The sequence below is a fragment of the Hibiscus syriacus genome, unplaced genomic scaffold, assembly GCF_006381635.1.
Source record: "Hibiscus syriacus cultivar Baekdansim isolate YM2019G1 unplaced genomic scaffold, ASM638163v2 tig00111402_pilon, whole genome shotgun sequence".
In the NCBI taxonomy this organism is placed as follows: domain Eukaryota; kingdom Viridiplantae; phylum Streptophyta; class Magnoliopsida; order Malvales; family Malvaceae; genus Hibiscus; species Hibiscus syriacus.
Genome location: NW_024063082.1, coordinates 1125669 through 1137018, shown reverse-complemented (window position 1 = coordinate 1137018; position 11350 = coordinate 1125669). Strand labels below are relative to the sequence as shown.

The 11350-nt window shown below is 35.9% G+C and overlaps 2 protein-coding genes across 2 annotated transcripts; one reads left to right on the top strand and one right to left on the bottom strand.

Annotated features, from left to right (window-relative positions):
* Window positions 1–4911: 4911 nt before the first annotated feature.
* LOC120162118 (leucine-rich repeat extensin-like protein 6) lies at window positions 4912–6334 on the top strand. Its single transcript, XM_039172296.1, has one exon. The coding sequence runs from the start codon at window positions 4982–4984 to the stop codon at window positions 6218–6220; it is 1239 nt and encodes a 412-aa protein (XP_039028227.1). The 5' UTR covers window positions 4912–4981; the 3' UTR covers window positions 6221–6334.
* A 161-nt stretch (window positions 6335–6495) lies between these two features.
* On the bottom strand, window positions 6496–11105 carry LOC120162117 (mitochondrial-processing peptidase subunit alpha-like). Its single transcript, XM_039172295.1, has 13 exons — window positions 10935–11105; window positions 10316–10555; window positions 9929–10225; window positions 9662–9829; window positions 8845–9012; window positions 8684–8767; window positions 8425–8491; window positions 8151–8248; window positions 7670–7742; window positions 7509–7579; window positions 7342–7391; window positions 6859–6971; window positions 6496–6761 (listed from the first exon to the last, which is right to left on the bottom strand). The coding sequence occupies exons 1-13, from the start codon at window positions 10971–10973 to the stop codon at window positions 6715–6717; spliced, it is 1515 nt and encodes a 504-aa protein (XP_039028226.1). The 5' UTR covers window positions 10974–11105; the 3' UTR covers window positions 6496–6714.
* Between the last annotated feature and the right edge of the window lie 245 nt (window positions 11106–11350).

Sequence of the window (11350 nt, the reverse complement as noted above, 5' to 3'; positions counted from 1 at the left end):
GCTTATAGAAAGCTTGAGGTGTCTGAGTAATCTGCTTGGAACAATGAATTTCAAAAGGTAAAAATTTCTATTGGATCCGATAGAGACATAATGCTCGAAAAGGTGATAGATAGAGATGATGGAGAAAATTTTGATTACAAACATTAAGATAACGATATTATACAACCATAATAATACAAAGATATTGTCTGATTCATAATTAGTTCTACAACACATCAAACCGACATATGATTAAAGTCTAATAATAGTACTACAACACATTAAAGTTTAAATACTGTCTAAGTCATAAATAGTAGTACTCCACATTAAAAGTTCACATCCTAACTTTGAGGAAACTTTTGAAGCCAAAGTTTCCTATGTTTTGATTTTTTTTGCTAAGAAAGCTTTGGCCTCCAACTCATTTTTTGCCAAAAAATCGAACACCTCACAAAGAAATTCATCATCAAAGCCTTCAGAATAAACTTGATATACTACATGTCAAAACTTGATAAAATATCCTATTTTATAAGTTCAATTCTAAACAATTTTATTTTTCAATTTTATTTCATAAGTATTAAGCTTTTACCTAAAGCTAAAGTTCATATTACATTTAAGCTTTTACCTAAGTTAAAATGGATGTAATTTATGTCGATATACTATTAAGAATTTATGTCATAAAGATATACGATGAACATGTTAATATGAGATTTATTGTTTGTGGATCACCACGTCTATTGGTAGTTTCAAGTTTTTCCTTCGTTCAAAAAATAACATATGCTACTAATATTTTGTTCATCCTGTTTTATATTGGTTATTACTGTATGGCCTGCAGGACGCATCCCTATTGGGATCTTTGGAAGATGGACTTAATGCCCTTTTGAGCATAGAAGTAAGTTCATAGAAGTGCTTTTTTTTTCCTCCTTGGATGTATATCTTTAGTTTACCTATTTCAACTTATATGTTTATTTCCACTATCATCTTTTGAACGTCAGAATATGAGAGATTAAACTAGTTATTGATGTATCTAGATTTGGGTAGTCAGTTGGTGAGTTTTAATGCCAAATACAGGACATCACAAGATCTTATATTCCTTCTTTCTTTTTTTAAAACAGTTTCACATCTCCATTGTCTCATCCTAAATGTTCCAAACGATAGTTTTATTATAATTTAGTTAACCTAAAGCTAAAGTTCATATTACGTTTAAGCTTTTACCTAGGCTAAAGTGGATGTAATTTATGTCGATATACTATTAAGAATTTATGTCATATATCATATATTGAAAAACGCACCTCGTTTCCCTTTTGTTATCAATGATATGCCAGGTTCAATGGTCGATCCTCGTAATGGAGAAAATTTTAACCAAATGTGCAGGTGAACTCCAGTAAGAATAACCTACCAGAAATATTACAATTAATAAGATAAGAACGTCATATAACAGAAATATTAATCGATGAGAACAAATTGAGAATACGAAATATTAATTTTTGCGGAAAATCCTGATAACATCAACTTAGCATAAAATCCAATGATTCAAAATGACAAGAACATCGTTATCATTTAGTTCTAAACTCAAAATCCACTTAACATTGTGTTATTCTATTAGTCAGAGTATAAAACCAAAATCAAAAGCCGAGAGTTAGTAGTTATATGTGTGTGTGTGTTTCAGTTAGTTCCTACCATGTTATGCTTGATTCTAACACGTTGCACTGTCTTTGTTTTTTCCGAAAAGAAATTGTTCATGGAGAGCTAATTTCTATTTAATATTCCTATTGTAGGATTAGTTGGCATACTTTTAAAAGAACTTAAGGATGTTCTCACTCAATTGGGGCTTTCGAAGCAGGGGAAGAAGCAGGTCAATAGAATGTTTAGATTATGGACTGTATTTTAATTCTCTTGTTCGAAATGTCTCTGTGGAGTCTTTTTATTTCTCTCTGTTCATTGTTTGTGGTGTTTTTCCTATCGTTTTCTAATTTCTCTTTATGTGGCTACTAATTATTATAAATTTTAATGGTGTTTGATGAGATCACACTATTTTTTACCATCATGTGACATTGGTTCTCAGAGTGCTAGTATTTAGTTGTTGATATGCTTGTGTCTTTAACTCAATCACAATCAATATTGTATATTGTTTTTGGCTTTAGTTCTTAGTAGGACCTTGTATCACTCGTTTTGTTTTTGTTTTGTGGGGGGGGGGAGGGGGTTGTACTGGTTTGTGGGATGTGATCAAGGAAAATAATTATGGAACTCGTTACATTGTTGAGAGAGGTTACAAACTACAGTTCAGAGCACAAGATGAAACCAGCAAAACTAGGGCTTGGTAAAAAAGGAAAAAAACATCTCTAAGAGTTGTCATGGCATACTATATAAATCGGCTGCCATGGCCAAAGCCCATGAAAGCTAGACATCGAACTTACTTTGAACTGCCAAAAGCAAAACCACAACTACGATGACTAAAGATTTTCAATCCGCCATTGAAGAATAGGAAAAAAGACCCAACCAGCACTGAACGTACCCAGAAACATAATAGAATTAACAAAAACACAGAACTTACAAGTCGGCGATAACAACCGGACTCCGTTTTGCGAGCGAGAAGAATCCGACGAATGGTAATCTGGAAATGGTAAGTTGGAAAAGTTGAGTTCGACCTCCTAAATGGTAATCTGGAAAGCATATGGACAGTAAACAACGAAAAAGATAGAAAATTCATAAGCAGGAAACTATCACCACATTCAGAGGGAAAATGGCAGTGTGATTGGTACCTTTTAAAGAGATTTACCCTTGGAAATCAAAGAGAAAAGCAAAGGGGGAGGAAGAACATTAGGGATTCAAAATATTACCTTGGAATCCTAGAGCTCCTCCCTTGATTTTGCTGGAAAAATCTGTTGATTTTGTTGTTGGTGAGAAGGAAGATGGTGATAGTTGATCGGAGAATGAAGAAGATCAAAGGCAAACAAAAATAGGAGGCAGGTTCGTAAAATGAATTCCCGATTTTTCCATGGTAAGTTGTTTTACGGGCAAAAGGAGTTTATTTTACGTTAACTGTAATTGGTTTTACATTGACCATAAGCTTTTACGGGAACCAAACACGGGAATTGAGAGAAAACCAATTACGGGAATTGATTTTCCTGAAAACAAACAGACCCTAAATTGCCATCATATTTCAAAGCTCGACCCAAACTATGTAAGCACTTTTTAGTTTGAGAAAATAACCTCAATGACCGAAAATATCTTATAATATACGATTTTAACCAACTTTTTTTGGATTTTCCAAAATGACCAACAAAATCGCAACGCGAACTCCAACTTCGCAACTCAGTATCCAAATTCGCGTTGCGATAGTCCAAATTCGTGTTGTGATTTTCCATTTCGCGTTGCGATAGTCCAAATTCGCATTGCGATATCACAACGTGATCTTAAATTCGCAACTCAGTTTCCAAATTCGCGTTGCGATAGTCGAAATTCGCGTTGCAATTTTCCATTTCGCGTTGGTTATTTTCTCATACAAGAATGATTAAAAATCAATATTTAAAATTAAATTATTAAAATAAAATTAATAGGAGTTGGTTCAAGTGGTAAACAATTTGATATTAATTAAGTAAAGTCTTGAGTTTGAGTCTTTGTGTATGCAGAAAATTCACTCACTTACTAAAACTAGATGTATGCCGTAAATTAATCTAGATTAATCAAAACAAAACTTTAAGATAAAAAAGACAACAAAAACAATTACTAAAATAAAATAAAATTAGTGTTTAAACCAAAAAAGTGGAATATAGAAAAATCGAACATTTTCATGTAATATCTGGTGGATTTTTACTAGAGAAAATAACTTCAGTGACCGAAAATGCCTTATAATATACGATTTTGATCATTTTTTTTTCAATTTGCCAAAATGACCAACAAAATCGCAATGCGATCTCTAAATCGCAACGCGATCTCCAGTATCGCAAATCAGTTTCCAGATTCACAACGTGATTTTGACTATCGCATTGCGATTTTCCAAATTCGTTGCGATAGTCCAAGTTCGCGTTGCGATTTTCCAAAATCGCAACGACTGGTGGTATTGCATTTGTTTCTTAAGAATTTTCTCTAAAAAGATAGTATCCGCGCGGACATGTCGAAGACACGTATTACCACGAGACGAGACGGGACGGGACTGCGGCGGCGGCGGTGCGCGAGAGTCCCCCTTGTTCTTTTCCACTCAACAAGGAAGTGGGAAATCCAAGCCTTAAATACGCATTCCCAATAGTGTTTCTAATACTATGTGGGATTAAGCATTGCAAACACTTGAGAATCTTTTACACTATCGCAACACATTCTTTATTGTTTCAAACTAAGATCTTACAAATGGCTTGGGAATCTTTTACACTATCGCAACACATTCTTTATTGTTTCAAACTCCACGTAAATTTGGAATAGTTAAAATGTAAACTTATTTTGAATTTTTCACTATCGCAACACTTTTTCACTATCGCAACAACACGTTTTTCAAACTCTCACAATACATTTTAACTATCGCAACACATTTTTCAAAATCGCGTTGTTAATCTTACAATCGCGTTGCGAATTTGGAAACTGAGTTGAAAAATTAGAGTTCGCGTTTCGATTTTATTGGTCATTTTGGTAAATCTAAAAAAAATTAGTTAAAATCGTATATTATAAGACATTTTCGATCTCCGAGATTATTTTCTCTTCTAGTTTTTAGGTGATTTATAGTTCATAGACCAAGGTCAAGTTTGTTTTTCAGATTCACAGTATATTTTCTTGCCTATAAAGCATATAGCTTGCGTGCACAACACAACATCACAAACTAAGCGATTCATAAATCAACATTCTCACATGAAAAGTTACTCGTACAACAACTGAGCAATAAATGCCCGAACTGTATAAGAAAGCTTTCAACAACAATTTCTATCATCGATGTCAGCAGCCTCATTTGTACAATCTGTCGAGCAAACCAACCCATCACTGTAACCATTCTTGGCGTCTTCCAGAAAAGAAAAAAATGGGATGGAGTTGCCTCCTGGTTTTTATCCTTTGGCAGATGATGTCTCCATCAGAAGCGGCGGCCTTTACTGTCGGTGGTGGTGTTGGCATTAATACAGGCGGTGGCGGCGGTGTTTGGGCTGGTGGAGGAATCAACAACAACAACCCCACTCTACCAGGCCCTTCAGAGTCGAAGCTCACCAGTGCTTACACGGCTCTACAAGCTTGGAAATCCGCCATCACAGATAACCCATTAGGTGTTTTGAAAACTTGGGATGGCTTAGATGTGTGTTCTTATAAAGGAGTTTTTTGTTCAGATCAACAAGGTGCAATGGATTCATCATACGGACCGTCTGTTGTAGCCATAGATCTCAACCATGCAAATCTTCAAGGTACTCTAGTCAAGGAACTCTCTCTCCTTACAGATATGATAATCTTCCACCTTAACAGCAATAGGTTTTCAGGCACAATTCCTGCTACTTTCAAAGACCTTTCATCACTTCAAGAGTTAGATCTCAGTGGCAACTATTTCTCTGGTCCTTTTCCATTGGTTACTATATATATGCCAAATCTTGTTTATTTGGACCTTAGGTTCAACAATTTCTCAGGATCAATCCCTGAAAATCTTTTTAATAAGGGACTCGATGCCATTTTCCTCAACAACAATCAATTTGAAGGTGAACTCCCTGCAAACCTGGGGAACTCACCAGCCTCTGTGATAAACCTGGCTAACAACAAATTCAGTGGGAACATACCGTCTAGCTTTGGCTTCATGAGCTCCAAATTGAAGGAGATTTTGCTTTTGAATAACCAGTTAACAGGCTGCATCCCACAAGGTGTTGGGATGTTCTCCGAGATGCAAGTGTTTGATGTGAGCCAAAACTCACTCATGGGTCATTTGCCTGACACCATGTCTTGCCTGACTGACATTGAGGTTCTCAATTTGGCACACAATGAACTCTCTGGCGTACTGTCCGAAATATTTTGTTCTCTAAGGAATCTTGTGAATTTAACTGTTGCATACAAATTCTTTTCCGAGTTTGGCCAAGAATGTTCCAAATCTTTCTTTAGGGATGTGGGTTTTGATTTCTCACTGAATTGCATTCCGGGGAGAGACATGCAGAGACCCCAACCAGAGTGCAGTGTTATCCCTGGAAGTGGGTTGAGCTGCCTGAGAATTCCTTCGCCACAGCCTCTAGTCTGTGGGGCATTGGGTGGGAATTTGAAGCCTAATCAAACCTCAACATTATCTCCATGATGTCATACATGTTCATGGATGGCAATTCATTAATAGCAATTCATTCGTTCATGGATTCGGTTACATCATGTAGCATAAGAGACATGTCTGTCATGGTTCCAAATTTCATTTCCTAATGGGCAATATTGTATGGTCTAACCAGATAGTGGATACCCTAAGGAAGTCTCCAAGTAAAGAACAATTCTAGAATTTGCTTATTATTATTAAAAAAATCTTGAATTTGCTTTGGGTTAACTGGTAAAACAAATGTGAAGAAAAAAAATGGGGGCATTTTCCCCCAAGCATAACCAAAATCATGGAGTTAAGCATGAAAAGATCCCAGCATCCCATCGTCAGAAGAAGCTATTTCAATAACCGATTGTTTGATGGTGATGAGACAATTTTATTGCTAAAAAAGGGTGCATCTCGTTGGAAAACAAATCAGGTATACAGATGCATAACAGTGTAAAACAGGTCGGATTACTCTTCAAAATTGATCCTAGAAAGCAATATCATCAGTTGAACTTGCGGCCAACTGAATCGTAGCTGGGGACACTAATGACTGCAAAAAATGAGAAAAGCTAACAAGTTAAAATCTACAATGCATTGCAATAAGTGAACTAATTCAGTGATTAAGTTTTGAGTAAACTCCAAACTACCGTTTCCATATGATGCCATTGTGAGAGGAGATGATAGAAGCTTTTGGGCTACTGAAGAAATATCCTTCGGTGTAATTTCATCAACAGCCTTCAGGAAATGCTCCACAGGTTTCCTGATATATCCAAAACAATTTTATTGTGTAGAAAACGGATTATCATATCTCTCTTATTGTATATATAGTTTTATATACGTTACATATGAAGAAAAGGCAAATATTAATAATAGGCCAAAAGCTATGGTACTTGAATTGGGTATGAGTGATACATAATGGTATATGTCACACAGGTACATTTATTTGTTTCTAAGTTTCTTCATTTATTTTTAAGGGCCTTTGTAAGAATATCCTCATTTGCATATATCGATATGCATCAATTACTGTTATCAACGTAGAATCCTAGATACTATAAGAAAAATAAAGAGTTTAAGTAACATCACCCAACGCAGCGAAGGACAAAAGCTAAGAACATAATAAAATGTCATACCTCTCACCATATGTCAAAACTTGTTTCCCAATATCTTCTGAAGCAACCATCTGCAGAAACAGCATGTCATTTAACACTAAACAACAATGCTTGGCATGGAATTATGAAATGACCAGCATCATTAAATTCATCTACAATGAAGAAATTAAAGAGAATAGTTTACATACTCTAGACTCCAAATTCATCAAAATTGCAGACTTGGTTGACTGTTTAGCACGGTCTAATTGTATTTGGTCAACTGCAAAGAAAATCATGAAAAGCATTTCAGAAACAGTCCACTGAATGAACATTTAAGGAAATATAATAGTTGAGTTAAAGAGCAGCCAACCTTGTCCAGGTGTTGCGACAGCAATAAGCTCCTTGACAGCTACATCAACGGCAGTTGGTGCAAAATCAGAACCCTAAAATCAAAACCATCAGTATCATCCTATGACAAAGATATCATCAGCAGAAAGTGTGTACACAATTGCAAATTTAGAATAAATTCAGTGAAAGGCCAAGAGAGGGGAAAAGAAACGGTCAAGGGAAACTGTGAGTAACAAATATACAACAGTGGTTAAACTCGGTCAAATTTCAAATGTAAATTACTAGCACTGACAAAATAAAGATGAGCAAGAAAGAGGAGAGAAGTGTAGATCTAGGGAACAAAACATCCTTTCCAACAGATAAAAACGCCCCAATAAATCAGTGAACATTGTGAAAACCAATAAAAGAATGTTATAATATCAACTTGACCTCTTGCTATTGTAAAATATAAAGGGCAGCAAAGATAGAAGCGAGAATAGAGAACTGTAATAGAGCAGACTTACAGTGGTGGCTTGTATTCCAAATATGCCAGTATGATTATAAATGCTGTTGAATGCTGAAAATGACTGAACTTGTGGATACTCATTCAAGACACGGACATCTGCTCATAACATGACCAAAACATTTTCATACTGACTCAAACAAATTGACAACAAAAATAAACGAAACTTAGTGTCTCATAAGAGGGAAAAAAAAGCAAAAAACAAAACAAAACTTTATCTATTGTTCTCCATTAATACAAAAGGTAACAGTGTGCAGCACTAAAGATACACTTACATAGTCTTGAATACATTCCTTTCCCGGGGCCACCTGCTGAAAATGATCCACCCCCTCCCATCAGAATCTACAGAATAATTAGATAATCATTTTCCTATCTTGAGATCATGGTAGCAATTAGGGAGAATGAAAGATATACAATGAAAGAATAATTACGCTAGACAGGATAATCCCGGGAAGAAATTCATGAACTATATTTAAAATTAAAACAAGGTGGAACAAGAAAAATGAGCAGATAGAGAAATTCAATGTTGAATACCTGAAGAACAGTCAAAATTATAGCTTCCTTCTCCTTGTGCCAGCCACCAGGTAGTTCAAATGCAAGGGCAAAGTGAGTTTGATCCTACAGTTGAAAATCATTAGAAACACAAAACAGGAGAAATATAAAAGAAAGTTGTTTTAAGTAGCTATGATACATACCCCTAAATCAGCCTGACAGCGATAATCACCTCCAGTGTACACAGATTTTGGCTCTTGAGGACGAGGAATATTGGAAAGGTCTGATAGAAGTGGTTCAGCAACAGATAACAGTTCCTCATGTTCAACACCAGATGCTGCCAGCACCATTCGAGAAGCAGTGAAGTTTTCCTAATATTTTCATCAGAAACCAAGCTTATTAGTGAGAAGATCACACAAAGATCAGCTACAATCTCAACTACAATGACACAAATAGCACTGAAAGGTGAATGCATACTAAATAAAGTTTTCTTCGTAACTATAATGATATAGTTAGCCCCGAAAGCATAATACAGTTAAAACTCTATAAATTAATAATGTCATGACCGGAGAAATTTATTAATTTAGAGAGTTATTAATTTATCGATAAATTAATAATTATTAATTTAAAGAGTTTTTAAGTAATTATACTGTACATACCAAACAAAATGGCAAATTAGTCTATGCCTCTTAGAATTACGTTGTAAGAGATGAGTTAAATTAATAATGTGCTCCAAATAGACTTGAACTTTAAAGGAAAACAGACAACTATTGAATCATATTTCAATAGAGTGTAATATATTTTTTTCAGTTTCTATGAATTATTAATTTAGGATTTTCTTGGGACCGAAAATTATAAAGGGATCTCACGAAAAATTATTATCTTATTATTTTATCGAGTTTTTCAATTTTTTACATTGGCCCAAGTCGGGACCGGACAAATTTATTATTTTAGAGAGTTTATTAATTTACTGAGTATTAATTTAAAGAGTTTCTACTGTAAATAAATTCGTAGACTCACCAGAACAAAATCCTCTAAAACTGTACTAGTCAATGCATTTACTGCAGACTCGGAGGCTAAAAGAGGATTTGCCAAAGCACCAGAATAACCAGCCGAGTGAATGGCCTCCAAAAGCATGCCATGATGATTCTTTGCAGCTTCAGCAATTTCCTCTTTCATTTTTTGAAGCTGCAGATGGTTAAATATTGAATTATCATTTCACAAGGGATTCAATCTAAAAAGGTTCAGAATTATTTAGCCTAAAAACAGAAAGCTTAAGACATCTACCTGTTCATTCACCTCCCAATCCAAGAAAGCTGGGTTTCTCACACAGTCAATAAGCAGCTCTACCATTTCAGGAACATAAGTCTTCAAAGCATCAAAGGTATATCCAATCTGCTCCCGAGAAACTGCAGCTTGCACATTGCCACCAATTGCCTCTACTTCCCGGACAATCCGCAAATGGCTTCGGTTTGTCGTGCTCTTGAAGGCCATACGCTCAAGCAGGTGGGAGATCCCAAATGAGGCAGGTGACTCGTAAATTGAACCGCAGTCAACATATAATCCTATTGATGCAGCAGGATTCTGCTTGGCAACAAGTTACAAAATTAATCTTCCAAAAGAAAAGACCTTATATGAGAAAAAATTCTTCACAAGAAGCAGATCCATACATACCGCAGAGGTTTCTGAAGCAATTTTAAGGCCATTTGGGAGAGTTGTAATCTTAGTTTTACCAGGTTCAACATGGTCAGGCAATGAAGATGGTAGAGCAACACCTGGCAGAGGAAAATCTAGTGGCGGTATGGACTTGGACTGACCTCCAGTGAACCAACTAAGGAGGCCACCTGAAGAAGAAGTTGTAGCAGCAGCAATTGAACTCGAAAGCCTTGCAGGTACTCGGCGGCATGTGCGACTCTATACTCTCATTTTCAAGAAAAAAACATATCACATTTCCAAGAATTCAGACTATCAACATTTGAAAATTTTACTGGATAAATCACAGCTGAAGTGTCAGTTTTTTTTAAAAAAATGGCACGTGAAACAGCTTAACATCAATGCCCAGTTAAAAAAAATGGGTAGCCGAGATATACAATCAACATAGAGAAGCAAGTAACAAGCTAAGAATCAATAGTAGATAAAAAGAACAGATCTATTGACTATAAACGAAAATCATCGCAGAAAGCATAATCGAAACGAATTAACTTTGTTATATTCGAGACTCGAGACAGATTGTGGGAGCAAGATCGAACCATCAGAATTCATGAATTAGGGTTTGAGGATTTGCGGAACTGACCTTGAGAGCCCGGAGGCCAGAAGCCGAGGTTCGGTACATCGTGAACCAGCAATCTCAAAGAAACCCTAGAAATTAGAATGTACGGACGCTGTAAAACTCTCTCTTTGGCTTAGATGCCGAAGGGCTTTGTTTTAATGGGAGAAACTCGTTTTAGTCGTTGACGGTTTTTGTCTACGCTTCAGTGATGTTGGAGGAAGGGTAGATTGGCAGATGAGGGTATCCCACACACGTGAGCAAAGAAATGGCTTGCAATCTGAACCGTCTGCTCACGTTTTCTTGCTGATGATCAATCCATCAGCCGTCAATCGGCGTACTTCTTACCAAGGCAATAAGTTTACTTCGACCGCGGTCTGATTTACGGGAAAAAAAATTATTATAGAATAATAACTTATTATTAATAGTATATTTTTTTATTA